At 34.1% G+C, this 12,506-nt stretch overlaps 1 protein-coding gene across 6 annotated transcripts in view; it reads left to right on the top strand.

Annotated features, from left to right (window-relative positions):
- LOC114340015 (protein argonaute-2) overlaps positions 1 to 12,506 on the top strand; it is a 185,464-nt gene that overhangs the window by 152,073 nt on the left and 20,885 nt on the right. For all 6 annotated transcript variants that reach the window (XM_050660028.1, XM_050660029.1, XM_050660030.1 and 3 more), the window contains 7 exons: positions 4,226 to 4,359; positions 4,765 to 4,949; positions 6,581 to 6,747; positions 8,113 to 8,329; positions 9,683 to 9,780; positions 10,257 to 10,460; positions 11,504 to 11,703. In XM_050660028.1, coding sequence (XP_050515985.1) covers positions 4,226 to 4,359; positions 4,765 to 4,949; positions 6,581 to 6,747; positions 8,113 to 8,329; positions 9,683 to 9,780; positions 10,257 to 10,460; positions 11,504 to 11,703 — 1,205 coding nt within the window. The remainder of the gene's footprint in view (positions 1 to 4,225; positions 4,360 to 4,764; positions 4,950 to 6,580; positions 6,748 to 8,112; positions 8,330 to 9,682; positions 9,781 to 10,256; positions 10,461 to 11,503; positions 11,704 to 12,506) is intronic.

Below are 12,506 nucleotides of genomic sequence, written 5' to 3'. Positions count from 1 at the left end.
ACGAACGTCGCAAAAAACCTCTTATATTTTTTATATTCACCCCTACCCCCACCCCTTTGTCGGCCACGCAGCGTTGAGCCCCTAGAGATTTTACTTAGGTACGTCATGACCTACTTATTCCCAAATTTTGGTGCACTATCTCGATCATGAGCGTCATAAAAAAAATAATAAAATCCGCGACTTCGACCCCTTATAACTACCCTCGGCCCCAACTCTGGTTTCCGGCCGTTGGTGAAAGTCATGTACACAACTAATTCAACATATCCCCGTATAGTTTTTCCATATTACTCATCACGCACAAAATCCGCTTCTATCTCTCCGACTATAAGAACTCGTTTGTGATTGTGATTAACAGTATTTAAAATAATCCAACCATAGTAGGTAATACTTATGTATTTACTATTTGTTTACTAAAATTATTTTCTTTTGAAATGTATTGAAATACCTATTGCATAATTTTAAACGAATTACACATCTTTTAACATAAAAACATCTTTTAACTGAACTAGTATTATGTATTTAGTAAGGTTTAAATGGGTTGAATGCTGAGTATTGCTGAGGGCTTTAACTGAATTACATAGTTTTAATAGTTTACAGTGGAACTTAAATACACCAGATAATGTCTCAGTAATTTGTTTACTTGTGAACTGAAATAACTAAGTTGTACTTACTTGAAAATAATTATCATACCGAATAGATGTTTCAAGTAACCTTTCACAAACACCATTCATAGGTAATAACATAAAATAGGTAATACACTCACTATTCGAAAACATTTTCGGCATTGACACTAAACAGGATTCTTTAAAACTATCTGTTTACTATCTATCTTCTATCTATTAATTTACATGGTCTATGCTTAAATTTGCGTACCGCACATAGTTGTCAGATTTAAATTTGCCTACCAAAATACATTTTAATTTTTTGGTCAAACGGTTGCATTTAGAAAAAAATGTTATAATTTGTTCTACATGGTGCCTTCTACCTATACCTTTAAGGAACGCACTATTTTCCGGGACACCCTGTATAACTAAAACTCACAATTAACAACAATCTATTCTTTCAAAGAGGCCAACAACTTATACAACAACAAATATATAATAAATTAACTATCAATAAACACTACTTTCCTATGAAACAACAAAAACGAATTCTTAAATTAACACACTACTGCACTGAACAGATATCGATAAAGATGACAGAACAGATTAGAGAAAATCTGACGCAGGTTTGTCAAAATGACAGTGATAATTTCTCTATGTTGCCTAATCAGTTATTTAGTTATAATATGTTCGATTTCTTGTTAGAAATAAAAAATTTTAGTAGTTCCAAGATTACACAAAATCTAGGCATGGGATAAAAAAGTTTATTTGAAGAAAGTTTTTTTTTTCTTCTTAATGGCGGTACAGGCTCCTTTTTTCAATATTTTATTTAGTTATAGAGTAATTTCCACGTACTAACATATTTCTGAAATTGGGCTCTGTACCGCCATTCTTTATTATATTACGAATATGTGTGCCAAATATCTCGACAAAATATTCAAAATTAGAGCCGCAATCTTGGAACGCGTTTGTTGCTACCTGTTGATCGCTACTGTAGCCTCTTAAAAGTTATTTTTTGGGTAAAGTGTTATAAATATATATTGAAATTTCAAAAAATAGAGGAAAGGATGCAAATATGGGCTACCCATTTTGTTTTTCTTTGTAAAAAAAGAATAAAGATTCTGTTTTATTTCCAAAGGTATGTAAGAATACCTACATTTAGTTATTTATAACCTGCCCAAAGTCCAAATTGATTAAAAAATATACAAGTGTTTTAAATGTACAAATCATGAAAAATTGTACTTTTGCGCCGTTTGAATAATGATCCTAAATATGGGCTACCCCGAAAAATGTGTCTTAAATTTGTGTGAAGTGAGATAAATGCGTGACAAATATATTTTAATATCTAAAATACAAAAAATACATCAAATAACCCATATAGTCCTGTCGCCAGGGGGGGTACAACGGCCTCGTTAATTCAGATGGACTTACCCAAATTTTTTTTATGTATTTTGACCCGTAGAACACGAATTTTTTGGGTAACAGTTGATCCGGATGTCGATAAGATTGTTATAGACCAAGAACTTGAGGAATCAAATAACAGCGATTTTTGGCAAAACAAAACAATATTTTGTATTTTTTGGGTCATTTTAAGCAAAAAATATTTCTACAAGTTTTTTAGTAGGATGCACAGTTTTCGAGATAAACGCGGTTGAACTTTCAAAAAATCGAAAAACTGCAATTTTTAAACCCGAATAACTTTGATTAAAAAATAAAATAGCAATTCTGCTTAGCGCCTTTGAAAGTTCAAGTCAAATTATGTCGGTTTTGATTATTTGCATTGCTAAAAATTTATTGTGTTATTGCTAAACAAAGCTACAAACAACTAGTGCGTGAGTGATGTTTCTATGATTTCTCATTTAAAATCGAACGAGTAGGTAGAATAGGTACTAGTGCAATCAAGACTATTTCTACGTTACATGCGTTAAAACGCATGTAAAAGCACGGGAAACCCTACGTGTTTATAGCTTTGTTAAACAATAAAAAAATAAATTTTTACCAATGCAAATAATCAAAACCGATATAATTTGACTTAAACTTTCAAATGCGGTAAGCAGACTTGCTATTTTATTTTTTAATCAAAAGTTATTCGGGTTCAAAAATTGCAATTTTTCGATTTTTTTAAAGTTCAACCGCGTTTATCTCGAAAACTGTGCATCCTACGAAAAAACTTGTAGAAATATTTTTTACTTAAAATGGCCCAAAAAATACAAAATATTGTTTTGTTTTGCCAAAAATCGCTGTTATTTGATTCCTCAAGTTCTTGGTCTATAACAATCTTATCGACATCCGGATCAACTGTTACCCAAAAAATTCGTGTTCTACGGGTCAAAATACATAAAAAAAACTTGAGTAAGTCCATCTGAATTAACGAGGCCGTTGTACCCCCCCTGGCGACAGGACTAATATGCTAAAACTATTTGCAAACGTCACACACATATTCTTCTTTTTCGGCCCCAGCGCACTGGTTATGTGCCCACAAATGGCACAGAAGCAATTGACCCATATTTCACCAAGATTATACTCTGAAAAAAGGGCTTCGCAAAACATACACGTTACGTCAGCTGCGTCTTGTGGAGGCTGTGTAGAAGGAAACTCATTGTAATCACTCTCATCATCTGCAGGCACATATTCCTCCTCATCCTCGCTACTAGAACCCGATTTCTTTTTTTGGTTCTTTGTGACTTTGTTAACCTGCTTACGTTTTCCTTTTTTATTTCTTTTTCTTTTCTTTTTCTTTGCCTTTTCCTACTTAGTTTTGCCTACATTGCTACATTGTTCTAAATATGAGCCACTAGCCCATAATGAAAACAGAGACATAGCCCATATTGTAAACACGCTTGCTTTGCACAACAAAAGAAGTTATGTCTAAAAGCAGACAATTTGAAGAAAACTCATTAGCATATATCAAAGACTAATAATAGAGCTTCAACGTGACACAGACGTTTTTTTGAAATTCGTGTTTATTTGTAAATACTGGAATTTATCAACTTACCCGAAAAAGTTTTGACACTCGCACCAACCGACAAACAATTATTATAAACTGGGAAATATCTACCACAGCGGCGACATCGCTACGGTGATAGTTTAACTTCGTCAAATACCTTTTGCAATAGTCAAAATGTAGAGATCTGCAACGAATAGCTGTGAAACCCACCTAGCCCATATTACAAGACCAGCCCATATTTGCAGCCTTTCCTCTACATAAAAATAAAGTAAAATTTTTAAATAAAACCTTATGTGATAGACTATTTTTGATTGCATATTTGAATTCTACTCATCAAAATACATAAGAAATAGCCGAAATAGTACATTTTACGTCATTTGGATTGTGACCACCTGTGTCTACTTATCTGACTTTTTTTTTACATATATTTAATAATATAATTGGAGTATTACAGTATTATAATTTTGTAGTCGTTATTGACTAACTTTTCTTAGTTTTCTTTCCAAATAATATGTTCACCAATTGTGAAGGATATTGATCGATATAATCCTCTTCCACTTTTAGATAGTTAGTTCCAACACCCCTCTAACGATCACAAATCTAGACATTTAGTTCATTACGGGTAGGAATTGATTGCTTATCATTCTATGTATATTACTTTGATTAATTGTTGCAGAGTAAACAACAAGCGATGCCAAATCAAGGTGTTTGGGATATGCGAGGTAAACAGTTCTTCACTGGTGTTGAAATCAGAGTTTGGGCCATTGCTTGTTTTGCACCACAACGTACCGTCAGAGAAGACGCTCTAAGGCAAGTAGTTATTAGTAAAATTTCCATAATTTAAGTTAATTAACTTTCTAAAGTTTCAAAAAATCGATTTTTGTTTTTTTTACGTAATAACATTTCTTGGTATCGTAGAAGTACTGTTCTAAAATTTCATTATTAGAAATAAAAACGAAGTTACAGCTGTATTTATAATGAATGGTACCTGCCTGAGCTAAAACTCGTTTGTACACAACACCGCGCGCGTTGCCTTACCTGTGCACCTGCAACTCGACAGTTGCTAGTTATTAGTAAAAATCATTACTCCCATAATATAAGTTAAGAAGTAAACAATTCTGAACAGAATTGCCAACTTTCAATCAGTGCAAATGTTGTGATACTATAAATTATTTTTATAACTGGTTATCTGATACTTTTTTCTCTGTTGTTTAGGAACTTTACTCAACAACTCCAGAAAATCTCAAACGATGCCGGCATGCCAATTATAGGTCAACCATGCTTTTGCAAATATGCAACCGGTCCAGATCAAGTCGAACCCATGTTCCGTTATTTGAAGTCCACCTTCCAGTCTTTGCAGCTTGTTGTCGTCGTTCTACCAGGAAAAACACCAGTATATGGTAAGTATAATTATTTACAAATTAAAGGGAAAATCGCAGTGAATGGCTGTGTTACCATAGTTAAAAAACTTACATAGAAATAAGAAACTTCGGTTTGTATAACGGTATACAGGGTGTAACAAAAATACAGGTCATAAACTAAATCACATATTCTGGGACCCAAAATAGTTCGATTGAACCTAACTTACCTTAGTACAAATATGCACATAAAAAAGTTACAGCCCTTTGAAGTTACAAAATAAAAATCGATTTTTTTGAATATATCGAAAACTATTAGAGATTTTTTATTGAAAACGGACATGTGGCATTCTTATGATAGGAACATTTTACAGAAAAATTATAGTGAAATTTGTTTACCCCATAAAAATTTTATGGGGGTTTTGTTCCCTTAAACCCCCCCCCCAAACTTTTGGGTATGTTCCAATTAAATTATTATTGTGGTACTATTAGTTAAATTCAATATTTCTAAAACTTTTTTGGCTCTTAGTATTTTTTCGATAAGGCAGTTTTTATCGAGTTGCGGCTTCTTTTTTAATATGTTTACATAAAAATTTTATGGGGGTTTTGTTCCTCTAAACCCCCCAAATGTTTGTGTACGTTCCAATTATACTATTACTGCGATACCATTAGCTAAACACAGTGTTTTTAAAACTTTTTTGCCTCTTTGTATTTTTTTGATAAGGCACCTTTTATCGAGATGTGGCTTCTTTTTTAATATGGTTCAAAATATACCTAAAAATGTAAATCATAAATAAATTTTCATATTATTACTGAGTCTCCATAATCGAACTTAACCATATACAAATATGTGGTGGATTTGACAAATATTCAGAATATCTCGATAAAAACTCAACTTTTTGAAAAAGTACTAAGAGGCAAAAAAGTTTTTAAAACATTGTGTTTAACTAATTGTACTACAATAATAATTAAATTGGAATGTACACAAAAGTTTGGGGGGGGGGGGGGGTTTAAAGGAACAAAACCCCTGTAAAACTTTTATGGGGTGTCTAAGTATCACCATAATTTTTTTTCAGATACTACTGCCATAAGAATGTCATGTCCATTTTCAATAAAATATCTCTAGCAGATTTCGATATATTGGAAAAAATCGATTTTTATTTTGTAACTTCAAAGGGCTGTAACTTTTTTGTGTGCACATTTGTACTAAGGTAAATTAGGTTCAATCGAACTATTTTTGGTCCCAGAATATGCGATTAAATTTATGACCTGTATTTTTGTTACACCCTGTATAATTGTTCTTAAAAAGCTTTAAAAAAGTCATCCAAATGGATTATAAAAACATCATCAGAACGTTTTCGATCGAGTCAGATCATCTTCAGTGATATTCTGAATAGTAATTGAAATTAGCCCACTAGTTGATACAAAATTATTCCTACTTATAGCCCCCCCTTATATTATAGCCCTTCAAAACTACATAATTATTTCTTAAATTGTACCATTGTAGTATGACACAATGTCGATGATAATAGATTATAATATTTCGAAAAAACTGAAAGGGTACTTGTCAATGTGAGTGGAGTCCCTAAGTTGGGATTTTATAGTTTATTTAAATTTGACCAACGATTTTTTTATTAATACCAATAGTAAAAATGGTTTTTTATTTTTTCTAGCCGAAGTAAAAAGAGTTGGCGATACTGTGTTAGGAATGGCCACCCAATGTGTTCAAGCGAAAAATGTCAATAAGACTTCTCCTCAAACACTGTCCAATTTATGCCTAAAAATTAATGTTAAGTTGGGAGGAATCAACAGCATATTAGTGCCATCAATTAGACCAAAGGTAGGATTATAGATCACTGTTTTCTTTCTTTTATTTGTGTATAAAGAGCATGTATAGATTTATTATATTGTGAGCATTGGACTTATGTCCAATTGTAGTTGAACAAGTTATATCACGCTTCCTTAGATGTCCGAACAGGGAGAAGTTGGTTTTTTGCGGTTTCCCAACTTCATTGCACAATTATACCTGTTCGTCCCAAGAAAATAGCCGCAACTATTTTCTCCACTCGAACGCACACTGTCCACGCTGCGCTCAAAGCCACTTCCTGACCGCCGACGAGGGACGCAGGTTCGCCTGTCGTTGTACAATGGTTTCTAGGGAGACTGGTCGAGAGCAAAGCACGGACAGTACACGTAAATGTCTATGGAACCAACAACAATCCATCAAACTTTCTTCTCTGTTGACTTCTTAGCCTTCTGGACACCACCGTCCGGCATAACCCAGGATCCAAAAACACCAGGACACGGCGCTTGCCCCAGTGTGTTTTTCGGGCTGTTTGCTTTTGCTGCCAACACTATTCATTCACTACAAACCCTGAAGAGGACAAAATCCTAAACGGGGACAATCATTGATCGCATTTCCACATAGCAATTTATCTATACACGCAAATCAAACAATGATAGTATCCTTAGATGTCAGACTAAAGATTAACATCAACAAGGCGCAAATAATGATTATTGGTGCTAAATCGTAATATTGTTGTTAATGGAATGGATATTGAGCAGACTGCATCTTATAAGTACTTGGGACATGAAATTCAGTTGGGAAGAGATAACCAGACGTGCGAGCTCCCACGTCTCATAGGATTAGCCTGGGCAGCGTTTGGTAAACTGGACTATATATATTGAAATCGGACTTACCCATATGCCTGAAAAGGAAAATCTTTGACTAGTGTGTGTTGCCTGTATTCACTTATGGAGCGGAAACGTTAACACTCACAAAAAAGGTACCTAGTCAATAAGATTCGCATAACTCAGAGGGCTATAGAGCGCCAGATATTGGATGTCTCCCTGAGTGACCGAATCCCAAACGAAGAAATACGTTGTAGAACAAAAACAATTGCTTTATTTCATTCTAAAATACAGACTAGACTGCTCATATGTAACCGAAACCATTTGCTGTATGCTTCGATGGTTGAGATCTATTAGAACATGTCGATACATCTTGGCTATGTCAGCAAAAACAACTTATGTATGCTGATGAAAGAAAACGTAAAATAATAGAGAGAAGATCACTCTGAACAATAGGACCCACCATTTGAAGATCATTGACTGATTTACCAGATGTAGAAGAAGAAGAATCATTGAATACTACTGAAAGTTTGTAATAACTGAACCTTATACTATATCAAATATTTTTTTCCAGATATTTAATGAACCCGTAATTTTCCTTGGCGCTGACGTGACCCATCCCCCTGCCGGCGATAACAAGAAACCTTCGATTGCCGCGGTGGTAGGTTCCATGGACGCCCATCCATCGAGGTATGCTGCTACAGTTCGTGTCCAACAACACAGACAAGAAATCATACAAGAATTAAGCTCTATGGTCAGAGAATTACTCATTATGTTTTATAAGTCAACAGGTAAGTCAGCGATCTGTATAAGTTCTGTAATTCTTCTTCTTCTCCTTGTAACACTACAACCTGGGGTTGATCTTGGTTGGCCGCACAACCCGTTTCCATCTCGAACCCATACGTTGTCCATGATCATTGAGTCAGTGGGTAGCCCCATTGTTCTTAAATCTGATCATATTTTATCTCCACCGCATTTGTTGACGTCCTACGGACCTTCTTGCTGTAAGAGCTTGCTCCCAGATTAACTTGGTAAAGCTATTAGGGAGTCTATGAACATGACCATCCCATCTTATATGTTAGGATTTAATCTCTTGGACTACGTCACTAGTCCTCTATATCTGTTTGACCTCGGCATTTGTTTTCATTCGGTATTGGTTAGTATTCGGGTCGTGATATGGTCCAAAGATTCTTCTGAGTATTTTTCTCTCAAAACATCGTAAGTTTTCTTTCCATTGCTTTTGCCAGCGTCCACGTCTCACACGCATACATGAGCACCAGTCAAATCACTGTTTTATATTTCCTGATTTTTTATGTCCATATTAGGCTCTTAGATTTAACAGTGTTGTAGAGGCTATATCGTCGGCTTACTGCCAAAACCAACTAACTCCACTTTTTAAAGTTTTGAGGAATCGACGTTTTAAACTTTAATTTGAAATGAAAAATCGTTTGAATTTAAAAATGATTTAATGACTGAAAAATATTAAAGTAAATAACATTATAAACGAAACATTTTGTTAAAAACTTATTAAAATGAAGTGAAAGTTAAAAAAAAGTACAAAAAACATTTTTTTTCGGCACTTGTCGGGTTTTGGCTGTACAAAGTTAGTCAACTTCTAGGTAACTTTGAACATCACTGTCCTCCATATCAGGCACTTGTCTTGTTTTGGCAGAACTAGAATATTGGAAATGACAAAAATACTACTTTATTTAAACAGAGATGTGCAGACAACTGCACATATCTGTTTTTGGCTGAACAAAAGTGTCATCATTGGAATTAGTTGTTTTGAGACCCTTCTGTTTCCCACATTTAAAATCTGCTTTGAAGTGTCTGGTTTCATCAGTACATTCTTTGATAATTATTAAGTACAAAGGCGTACTTAACTCAGAATCGACAAAAAGTGGAGTTAGTTGGTTTTGGCAGTAAGCCGACGATATATACATATGTTTGCTGCCTGAAGTCGCCCCTTTATCTCTTCCGTGTTTTCGTTATCTGCAGTGATCGTCGCTCCAATATATAAAAAACTCCACTTTTTAAAAGTTATTATATGGCTCTATTGTTAAATTTTGCTCTATTTATTATATTACTTTTTATTATATTATGTACTTTATAGATGGAAATGTAATGAATGTTTTCTATTATAGGTGGTTACAAACCTCATCGAATTATCTTATATAGGGATGGAGTTTCCGAAGGACAATTTTTACAGTTGCTGCAGCATGAACTTACTGCTATCAGAGAGGTGAGTAAAATAGAGTTTATTAGAATTTAAAACACATATGTTTCTTACTAAAAGTTTATTACAATTTGCCCCCTTATTTGTATCCACCTAGCGGACAACATATGCACTAAACTTAAAAAAATCGGCTTCACTTGGTAAATTTCCATGAGTTCTATATGTAGTGTCCCCACATTTATGGTCTACCTCGACAAATCTATACTAAATTTACAATCAAGATGCAGTAGAAATAAACAAATCAAGACACGGTAAATGCTACTAGGAGCACTCCCGAATCATAATTTACAATTTATATACATTGTAAATCCCAAATCATGATTTACAATGTATATAAATTGTAAATTATGATTGGGGAGTGCTCCTAGTAGCATTTAACGTGTCTTGGTTTATTTATTTCTACTGCATCTTGATTGTAAATTTAGATTAAATCTAAATCTATACAAGAAATTACTTTAATTTAAATTGTTTTTGAATTCTAGGCTTGTATTAAATTGGAAGCTGACTACAAGCCAGGTATCACATTTATCGTGGTCCAGAAGAGGCATCACACAAGGCTCTTCTGTTCGGATAAGAAGGAACAAAGTGGCAAAAGCGGAAACATTCCAGCCGGAACTACTGTTGATGTCGGCATCACTCATCCGACAGAATTTGATTTCTATCTCTGTAGCCATCAAGGAATCCAGGTAAGTTGTCCATGTGTTCCTTAGGGACTGCTACTAATAACATTAATAAACAATAAAATGAAAATTTCGTCAAATACTTACAAAGAATAAAAAATTTCACGTTTAGTTCATTCATTTGACTCTAAGCAGGTTTAAAATATGAGACTGCACAAGAAAATATTAATTAAATAACGTCATATAGTTCTTCCATTCTATTTTTGCACTTGCATGAAATTATTCACGAATTGTATTAAATAATGTATGAATATATTGTATTAAATAAATAAATATATTATTATAACATAGTTAAATATAAATGTATGTACAATATAACTTTATAAAATACGTCCACCAATAATAGCTATTTCCTAATGATTACATTGACAGTACATATCAATGATATTACATGTCAACATACACTTAGGGCCGGTTGTTCGAACGCTAATCAACAATGATCACTATCAAATATTTAATTACTGCCACCAGCTGTCAATGTCAACTTTGGTTGGGTTGCTGAAAACATAATTGATTATAATTATGAGATTAGTTAATCAATTAACATAACAATTATTAACATAATTGATTAACTAATTTCATAATTGTAATCAATAATTATGTTTTCAGCAACCCAATCAAAGTTGACATTGACAGTTGTGACAGTAATTCACTATTTGATAATGATCATTTTTGATTAGCGTTCTGACAACCGGCCCTAAATGTTTTGATTTAACTTGTTTGCAAATGAATCATGATGTTTGTACAAAGATATAATGGAACAACTATAACAATAATAATGAAATATGGGTGGTGTACTTCTAAAAATATTTTAAAATTAAAATGAAAGCAACAAAGTACCTACCTTTTAAGCGGATTATTGTGGGTGGTCAAAATATAAAGGAAAACAACATAAAATGACTTCACTTTAAGCAATATTTAGAAAAACTAAACTAATATAGTGAGCGTTTGACGAAATTTGATAGAATGAAAGAAATTTAGACAAAAATGTAACACAGAGGCTTTCTTACAGGTTACAAAAGGATATATTAATTTTTCTTTTTTTCTAGGGTACTTCAAGACCATCACACTACCACGTCTTGTGGGACGATTCACATTTAGACTCGGACGAACTGCAGTGTTTGACATATCAGTTATGTCATACTTATGTTAGGTGTACCAGGTCCGTTTCGATACCTGCGCCAGCCTATTATGCTCACTTGGTGGCCTTTAGGGCTCGTTATCACTTGGTAGAAAAAGAGCATGACAGGTAAGTTCGCCATTGATTTTCACTCCAAAGTCTATATTGCAGAGCCTGTTTGAAAATTCATCATCATTAATGGTGCTAGTCCTATGAAAGAGCCTCGACCTTCCTAAGTCTATTACGCCATTGCCAACCGTTGCCAGTTTGCTGCGCCTATTTTTCTTCCATCCTCTTATCTGAGTTTTGGCCTACCCCTATTTCTACTTCCCACAGCTTATGGCATAAGAATTCTTCTAGGAGGTTTGTTCTGCTGTGATCTTGCTAGATGTTCTGCTCATCTTAGTCTTCCTATTCTTATAAGAGATACTACGTCTTTACCACCAAATAAATGTTTATATCTGTGGTGTACCTCGTAGTTGTACCTCCTCCAAACACCATTTTCACAGATGCCACCGAATATTCCTCTCAGGATCCTTCATTCAAACATAAGGAGAAGGTTTTCATCTGCCTTGGAGATGGTCCATGTCTCCAATCCATATGTCAACACTGGTTGTATAAGAGTTTTGTATATGGTTATTTTTGTTTTTTGGCTTAAGTTTCTGCTTCTCATATGTCTACTCAGTCCAAAATAGCGTTTGTTTGCTAGGATTATCCTTCGCTTGGTTTATTCCGTCATGATGTTCTCCTTGGTGGTCAGGGAGCCTAAGTATGTGAATTTGTCCACCACTTCAAAGGTAGAGTTATCAACCGTGAATTGGTGACCGATGTTTCTGGCTCTATTGTTGGGTGTCATCATCTTAGTTTTCTCCTCGTTTACTTGCACGCCCATATTTTTTAGGCATTTGAGAAGGTGGTATACATTTCTTCTA

The sequence above is a fragment of the Diabrotica virgifera genome, chromosome 9 (genome assembly GCF_917563875.1).
Source record: "Diabrotica virgifera virgifera chromosome 9, PGI_DIABVI_V3a".
Taxonomy (NCBI): Eukaryota; Metazoa; Arthropoda; class Insecta; order Coleoptera; family Chrysomelidae; genus Diabrotica; species Diabrotica virgifera.
This window is presented reverse-complemented; position numbering and strand designations above follow the sequence as displayed.